The 9,309-nt window shown below is 41.2% G+C and overlaps 1 protein-coding gene across 1 annotated transcript; it reads left to right on the top strand.

Moving 5' to 3' along the window:
• The first annotated feature begins 3,367 nt into the window (after window positions 1–3,367).
• LOC311003636 (uncharacterized protein) lies at window positions 3,368–9,073 on the top strand. The gene is made up of 8 exons (XM_083995426.1): window positions 3,368–3,469; window positions 4,197–4,260; window positions 4,517–4,653; window positions 4,732–4,859; window positions 4,956–5,011; window positions 5,184–5,257; window positions 8,602–8,690; window positions 9,034–9,073. The coding sequence occupies exons 2-7, from the start codon at window positions 4,204–4,206 to the stop codon at window positions 8,651–8,653; spliced, it is 504 nt and encodes a 167-aa protein (XP_083851552.1). The 5' UTR covers window positions 3,368–3,469; window positions 4,197–4,203; the 3' UTR covers window positions 8,654–8,690; window positions 9,034–9,073.
• Window positions 9,074–9,309: the final 236 nt, after the last annotated feature.

Below are 9,309 nucleotides of genomic sequence, written 5' to 3'. Positions count from 1 at the left end.
CACCCACATGGAGCTGTTCCTCCATCCTCTGCAGCCACGCTGTGGTCTGGACTCCTACACAGCTTTCCCAGCCTCAATGGTGGCTTCGTCATTAGAGGAGCCCCTGGTGATGTGAGCACCCATGACTCACAGAGAGCCTCAGTTACGCTCCTCCTCCTCCTCCTCCTCCTCCTCCTCCTCCACCACCACCACCACCACCACCACTAAACCACCTCCACAACTGGAGGGCTGGCAGATAATCCACATTACACACATTAATACACCAACATACTTGAAATGCAGCATCCAAGGTACGCATTCACAGTTCGATCACTTACGCATTCGTGCATGCGTGAGATAATGAATAGGTCATCCGGTGAGTAATTTCATGCCCTCGTGAAAAAATGTCCCCTTTTGACTGCAGCAGAGACGACCAACTGGAGGCACAGCTCATCAAAACCTTGAGGCTGCAGGCGTCACTCCTCTGCTGTATTATGCAGGTGGACGAGCTGTTAGCGCGCACTGACGCACCTCTGGAGGGGCTGATGAATTAATGGCATTTGAAAACATCCATAAACATGCGTGTGCAGTGACAAAAAAAAAACTGACATTCACACCTTTTGCTTCACACCTTCTGGACCTTTTGGCTCAGTGCTGAGAAGCTGCACAGGATTATTCGGGAGGATCAATGTGCTATAGAACAGAACAGGCCCCCTTTTTAAACAATGGGAGGCTGTGCATTGTGTTATTCATTAGACTGCACAGTCTGGCATTTCAACTCTCATCTGGGGGGATGAAATTTTTACATTAAGTCAAGTCAATCCAGGCCTTTCCAAATAATGCCTAGAATTATAATGTTTGATGTTTAATAGCTCCATTGCTTCAGATATCTTTCAGTCAGATCATGATCAGGCATCACAGACACAATTAATGAGAGTTTGGTTGAGGTTACAGGGGAGGAAACAGTTGATATAAAAAGAAAATATGCTACATACAAACTTGAAAAATAAAAAGAATCACTGATAGAAACTGGTTCCATTTTTCCTACAACTCCTGAGCATGATTTGATTGAAGACCAAACAATCAATCATAATATAATCAATCACAATATAACCAAATGGAGTCACATGAGCTGAACTTTTGATGAAAGTAAAATATGTCCCACAAAATGCAAAAATTTCTCTGACAAAAATAAAACTAACACCTATTTGCAGAAGCTTGTGTAACAGTTTTGGACTGAGAACCACAGCAGACAGGCTGCAAGATAAAAGCAGCAGTTAGTCGATAGGCAAAATTGGCAGCAGGTAGGTAGGTAGGCAGTGAGAGGAGGCAAACACAGACAGGCTGAAGTCTAAAAGCTATTAGGATGAAAAGTATCAGAAAAGAGGAAGCAACAAAAAAACCATAGTGAATGTGGAAGTTGGGTTATACAGTGAGGGGCATTTGTCACTATTTCTAATGGAAAATGTTGCAATATTACTAAGAATAGTCATGGAATAACGTTTAATGAAAGGAAAAATACACTCCCTGCAAATTCAACCTCTAAAATTAGCCTTCACTGAGCCTCCATTTGGCACCTATTCTTCCCATATGATTGATTGCACAAAATTATCATAAACCCAAAAGGCTAATAGATAATTTATCTCCCCGTTTGACAGGATGAGGCCAGTTTTTGCTGCGCTCTAATATCGAATGACTAAATTTAAATAAGGGCTTTGGACCAAAATGATATACAGTATTTTTGGAGATGAACTCTACAAATATTGGCAATCAATGTTGTTATTAGTGTTACTGAAACCCAAGCTGTCATCACTCACTGAGCCCCTCCTCCACAACCAGAGTCCATTAGATATTTATGAGCCAAATTATATCTAAACTGCTCATCCAAGTCAAATGATACCAGTAACAGAGACACATGGGCCAGAATGCACTTTTCCACCAATTACCTCTGCTGCAAACAGAGCGGTGCCTCCACTGATTGGGATTATTTCAGCTCAGTATCAATTACAATCCCTGTAGATGTGACAGGAAGTTGTGAATTTCCTGGGCTCGATGTGCGAACGCTCGCGTTACACCTTGTAGGAAAAAGGAGAGTGTTTTCTGAAATGATGAGTCCTCCCTGGCTGCAATTCTCTCCTCACATTGTTGTGATTATCTGCTGGGGCCCGATGACACCTCGTCCAATTAGAGGAGCCCTTCAGCCTCTTGTGCTGAGAGAAGCCTATTACCTGAGAAATTCCTCAGTTCCTTCCCTCTTTCTCCTGTCACACAGTCCACATGATCGCACCCCGACTCATATCTCTGTGAGAGTGTACACTACGTTTCTGTGTATACCTCTTATTTGTCCCAGGTATATCTATATCTGCTGATTGAGAATGTGTTTCATCTATGAGAGGGAAATTGGTTTCTATATGTTTCTTATTGGTGGAAATTTTACACATAAAAGAGAAAAAACTACACTGACCAGATTGTGTGTTCACTTCCTTTGATCTGTTTATCCATCACGATGAGTTGGAGCTTAGTGTAACGCCTGCACAAGTCTTACAGTGAAGATAGCAAAATTAAACTTCAGGCTATGCTTGAGTCCTCGTCCCCATATAGTTTGGTCCTTATACTTCCACATTTAAGCAGATTCCAGCTGTTATCGCCCAGTATTGTCTGAAAGCTGAAAGATTTTCTGTGTCCAGAACTGGTACAGATGTGGTGGGTGCATTTGACAATCATGGCGTATAGGCTACCGGTCATAAAGAAAACAAGCATGTGGCCTGCATGTCTCCCTATCTGACTCATATACTGTACATTACAAAGCAGTGTCTATTCAAAATGAGCCAACATAAGCCAACACGCTGATAACAGACCAAAGGGGATTAACTCACAATCTCTGTCTTAAAATGAGTAAGACTGTTCTACTACTCCCTCAGACTTAAACATTAAACACATAAAACATTTATATAAATACTTAAGAATGCAGAATTACTACCAAATAACATCACATAGTGTATGGCTACCAAATCAGATCTAGACCTTTACTAAAACATGATTTTTATATTATTTTCCATTACTACTATTATTGTTGTTAGTATTTATTTTCATTTATTAATTTGATTTTTTTTTTTATCTTTTTTCCCCCCCTTATTATACACAATCTGTGCTCATGCTACACTATGACGTTATAAACTGTTATTTTAGAATGTCAAGTCTATAAATGACCTCTTGCTTCATGGTGTTGGTGAGAGAAGAAATGATCTCTTGTGTTTCCTGAGCTGTGGGTTTCCTCCCGCACCTGCACACCCGGCTGAGCAGCGAGCACCGCCCCCCAGTGGCGGTGGAACCTTACGTCACGACGTCCCTCGGTGACGTCGGCTCCTCGTTAGCTCCATTCTGAAGATTTTAAATGTGCACAAAGTGAATTCAGCGTCAGCGTCTGTCTCCTCCGCCCTCCTCCTCCTGCCTGCTCTGCCCCCTCAACTCAACCACCGTCACTTCCAAGGTAAATCTGTTGAAAACTAACGCGTCAGCGCGACTTGTTGTTGGCTTGTTGAGCCAAACTCCAGGAAAAGTGGAACTATAATGTTTGTTTTTGGACACGGTGGTGTCCCCACAGAGCGACACCACATGGAGCCTGACATTGGTGACGTGTGCTTTGATGAATCCACAAGCATATGTGGTTACTTATTATTGACAAAAGCACGTGGAGGATAAGTGAATTCAGTTTAGTAAACCCATTAGACTACTGAAGTAGGCCTAACAGTGACAATGCCAGAGTGAAGAAAAATAGGCTACTTAAAGTAGACATCTATGAGTAACAAATGTCATGGTCTACTCATTACTGTCATCTGTCAAAAAATATAGGCCTAACAAAACTACAAACAAATGAGGAAATTCACCACTCTTTGGCATTAATCAAGATAATAAGTGTTTTTTTTTCTTTTTTAATGATCTTTTTAAGAAAACATCATTATTATTTTTCTTCTTATATAGGCTAATCATACATATATTACAAATAGTGCTTTCCTGTTTGCTGTTTGATATTATCTGTGCTATACATTTCTTCGCTGTTGTCGGAACCCTGTAAATTTCCCCATCATGGGATGAATAAAGGATTATTTTTATCAACACAGTTAGATTACCTGATTTCCTATCTCTTGCAGCCTGTTTTCTGTTGTATTGTTTTACGGTATACCATAATGTCCAGTTTATTTATTGTCTTTTTCTAGAAACACCATGGAAAGTGATGAGCGGTCACTGACACATCTGCGGGATCCAGCTGGCTCAGTAATGGTTTGTATACTAAAGGCTATAAAAGAAAAATAAGATAGATAAAATTTTACCTCCTGAGTTTTGAGGTCATTATGTCTTTATGGCACAGTTCTGTGCTCAATGACACTTGGAATATTGTTGTAAAATAAATAATAATCCACTCCGAGACGAGAATTTGATATTATATTATATTTCCTGTAATCATATTGTCTCCTGACTTTGACTCAAGTTGAAATTATGTGTTGACTTGTCATGTGAATCAATTTGATCTCCACAGGGCAGGAGGAATGCAGCGGGGAGAAGAGAGATGTCAGGAAACAAATCTGTTGAGTGGACGTTGGGGGTGGATACATCCAATCCCCTGCTCTCCGTTCAGCTTTTCCCCTCTGGCAGTGACGACGGTGAACCCCGCGTGTAAGCGACAAACACTGATAAAAGTAGTTTCAAACCAAAGCTGTACTTGAAATCCAACTCTGAATGTTATTATTTCAGGGCCCATCATCGTCATCATCCCTATGATGATGAACAAGAGGGTGATCCTGACCACAATAGTGGGCCTGACACTGTTTACGCAAAAGTGGAGGCACCACAAAAGGACATCCATCACAGAAAGGACAAAGGCAGGTCCACTCATCTAATAGTCCAATTTGTTTTGATTTTACATTAGGTGCAAAAAAAAAAAAAACTGCCTTTTTCATCGCTCTGTCTTTCACCAGGGACTGCTGCAGCACAAACACAGATGCCAAGCACAAAGCCCAAGGCCAGGACGCTGGTGAGTCACAGTCATGCCGACGTGTGTGAATGGAGGCTAAGTGAATGTTCAGTCAGTTAAAAAAAAAAATTAAAAAAATATGGCTTTCATTTGACGTCATCGGTCTTAATCACTCAATTATAGCAATTTGCAGAAGGTAACTGTGCTTTATCTCCAATGTCTCTGCCTCCAGGTAGCAGGCAGGCGGCTGATTGACGGGAGCGAGGTGGCCTGTCTCAGGGACCAATGTGAGATCATTCACACACTGTTAGTCACTCTCTGTCAAGCATTTGGGCTGGAAATTTCTGAATCATATTGCGCGTAGCGTGTGTGTAGTGATGTATTCACAGTGCCTCACAATGAATGTTCAAAAGATGAAAAGAAATGAAACTTTTCTACTACCGTCTTTCTTCAGAAGGTAATAAAATAATCAGAATATGAACAAGCAAAGGCACATTACACAGCCAAAAGTATGTGGACACCGTGTTCAGTGTTGCATCAATTTGAAGAAGTTTCTGATTGATAATCCTCAGCTCTCATTTGTCCAGTGCTGGAGCCTACAGTACCCACAATGCAACTCAACCACCTACAAGGTTATCATTCATCCAGGTCATGGTAGTTGAAGGCAGCTGGACTTCTTTTGAATTATTGAAGACATTTAGTTTCTTATCCGAAAGGCCTCTTCAGTTCTAAAATCCGATGTGGGAGTCCCAGGTATTTAACTTTTGGTGGGGTGGTCCTGAGTGTCATTGAACTACCCGTTATGTGGGTCATCTGGGAGAGGGGGGGCTAAACCACCTGGGAAGGGCTCTCAAGACTGTGTTCTAGGTGGCTGATAATTAGTGCCGTAAGCCACCACTTCTGTTCAAGGACAGTGTTTCTAATTAGATATAAATGGCCTCTTTACTTCTCTGTCAAACCATCAATCTTCTCTGTTCAAAATGTGGACGTTAGCACCCTCAGAAGAGAAGCAGAGAGTCATGTCCTGATGTTACATACCTGGGACTCCCACATTTAAAACTGAAGCAACCTTTCAGATGAGAGGTCAAACATCTTCAAAAAGTGCTAACAAGTCCAATTTGGCCCAAATGTTGCCATAATCCCTAATAATAATGGAATGTTACGAGACGAGTTGTTTTCGAGGTAAATTCATGCTAAATCGCTGATGCGCGTTCCCGTCGGGGGCAGTTTTTCGGCAAGCAGTCTCTGCATTTGCCTCGAAAACAACTCTGCCTGGTAACGTTCTGTTATTATCTCATAGCGTGGTGAATGTGCAGGTCACAACTTGTCCATCAAAGCATTTTGGAGTTGTTGGATTGTGTATTTGATGAGTGCGATGAGGGAAACCAAGAAATCCCATTAGCCTCTATAGCGTAGCTCTGAGCAGCTCGCGGCTCTGCTCCGCCGTTCTAAAAACATCTTGCACCGACATTTAAAGGTAAAGAACCTACTTGGCCAAAATGTTGAACTATCCCTTTAAGCTTTAGCACTTAGTGACTCAGAGCAAGAAGGTTTTGGGTTTGATTCCCAGGCTTGGTGCCTTTCTGGGTGGAGTTTGCACGTTCTCTCTGGGCCCTCCAAAGACATGCATTCTTTGTCAATCAATCAATCAATCAATCAATCAATCAATCAATCAATCAATCAATCAATATCCTTTATTTAACCAGGTAAAAAAAACTAATTGAGATTTAAAACCTCTTTTCCAAGAGTGACCTGGCCAAGACGGCAGCACAAAAGCAAAATAGTTACACAACACACAACACACAAATAAAATACAATCACACATTTCAGGAAAACATGGTTAGACAATGCAATCACACGATCCGATTGAGCTCAATTCTCTGTGACTGTAAGCTGTGTAGGTGAGGACAGTGCTTTGTTTGTCTCTATATGTCGGTCCTGTGATAGACTGGTGATCTGTCCAGGGTGAAACCCACCCTTACAGTACCAATATAGACAGACAGTTGATGGTTGGATGGATTTTACAGCTAATGTTTACTTGAAGCAGAGAAATGAAGATAATGTAATAAGATCAAAAGCTCAGGAACAGCTACTTAATGAACCTTGTTGCGAGATCACACTATTTCAAAGCTCATTCTCAAACATGAACACAGCTGTGGAGAAATGTACTGGTGTTTCAAGTTTGCACAAAAATAACACAATTTAAAGCAGAAGTGAGTGGTCCGGTCGTTTTCGCTAATGCTGCGTTCCAGGCAGGCTTTTGAAATCGTAAATTACAGCTTCAAGTCACAACTTACGACTTTGTAGCGTTCCAGGCAACCCACCTGTGTTTTTTCGACCTGTTTTACCGGTGAAAGTCACTATAACGGCCACTCGTAACTTCCGACCGGTGAACTCGTACCAGATCGAACTGGTACGACTTCACGGTCAGAAAAATACGAGTTTCCTTGAACGCACCATAACAGTCCTCGTCGCTACGTCACCACATTCACGGCGTTCCTTGGCTGCACACACAGCCCTGCATGCCGTTCTCTCTCCTCATTGGATAAAAACTGTAGGATACGATAAATGTTTTCTCTTCGGCTCAGAGCAGAGCAGAGTGACTGAGAGACCCGTGTTTCAGTCCAAACACTCTATGTAAGTGATTGCTGTCGGAAGATATAACTATTTAAGACTTATATTAACACAAATATATCACTTACTTCTGCTTTAACACTTGATGATTTTTCCGTATTGGTGTTGATCTTTAAACTGAAACAAAGAAGACATGTGTTTATGGCTAAAGAAGAGCAGAGATAGAATTAAACACACATGATAGTTACAGTGAATTAGTTATATCATCAGGCTTAGACTCTTTAATGTTATAATGACTGGCTTCATGACAATACAACCCCTTCACACACACACACACACGCTCCACTCATGGAAGCCTGGAGGGGGAGAGCGCTCGTTTCGCAGTCGCAGCCTGAAAGGGAACGTGAGTCAGTCTGATAGTACAACTTATTATGAGTGGGCCTCACTACAGTGGGAGCTAAATGGATAACTCTGGCTCTCATAGAAAGGCCCTTTTTTCTTTCAGTGGAAGAGACTGTCTGGGTTACAAAGCAGATTTATTGATTTATTTTTCTGGGAGTGAAATCGAGCCCTCACTTACTCTGGGCCACGAAATCTGTTTCAGTGAAGTGGAGTTCAGATTCAAGTCGTGTATTTGAGACGGTTCAGATTTAATACATGGAGACGGAGAGTGACAGGGAGAGTGTAATATGATAAAATGTCATTGAGGCAGCGCATGACATGAATACGATATCGCAGTTTGAGTTTGGTAACAGGTCATTTCACATGGATATTGTTTGATGATCATTGTTTATTTTGAGCAAAGTTGATCATCATTTAGTCTGTCATTTGGACTATTGATCCAAGACATTTTTATTCATATATTTAGACATTTTACAAAGATGTTATGCTATTAGAATTTTTTGATGAATTGAATATCAGACTTGTTGGCAGTCAATATTCTGTTATACTGTATCAAACCCAGTAATCACTCCATTGTTTCAGCTCTAACACACAAAAACTGTACAGACAAAAATCACAACCCTTCTTATATTCTCTTAGTTGAATCAAACTGTCTTATTCTTTTTCTCTCCCAGCCTGTCTACCATTACTAACAGTGAAAGGGACCGTTGGTTTGGCAGCTTCTGACCCCAGACGGACCCCTTCACTTCATGCATCCATCACAGTAAGGCTAAATGGACCAAAGTGCTGCTATTTTTTAAAGATATTTTTTTGGTCAACAAATCCTATGAAGATCCAACACCACAAGTCTGTCTGTCTCTCTTCCATTCATGACTTCCCTAATGGCATATTAATAAATTATGTAAAGATTTGATTTGTTATATAGATCCTCATCAGATAGATCCTTTACCTTACAGCTATTTGAAACTGTAGGTAGTGGATTTGACCACTAGATGGAGACATGGGTCCATGTTTACCACTGATTTCTAACTGTTCTTACAGTAATATATAGTATCAGATCAGACAGAGGACAGGAAACAGGTTGTGTTCAAGTCCATTTCTTTCAGGGGGAAGCCACAGTATCGGCTGTTCTGCGAGATGCTCCCATCACAGCGCCGAGATCATCGAACATGAACAGAGAGGTCTAAAGTTCTATCTCTGAATAGTAGGAGTAGAAAAAAATCCATGAGGTACTGATGTGTTATGTTCTTCAGGAAGCTAAAAGGCAGTACTACAGAGACCTTAGCAGGCAGGTCCAGGAGAAAAATCAGGAGAGGGAAAGAGAGAGGAGGAGAAAATACTCTGAGGAACACAAAGTTAGTCACATCAATACAACAATTTTC

Source organism: Trachurus trachurus (assembly GCF_905171665.1).
Source record: "Trachurus trachurus genome assembly, chromosome: 20".
NCBI lineage: Eukaryota > Metazoa > Chordata > Actinopteri > Carangiformes > Carangidae > Trachurus > Trachurus trachurus.
Note: the sequence above shows the minus strand (reverse complement) of the source record. Positions and strands in the feature narration are given on the sequence as shown.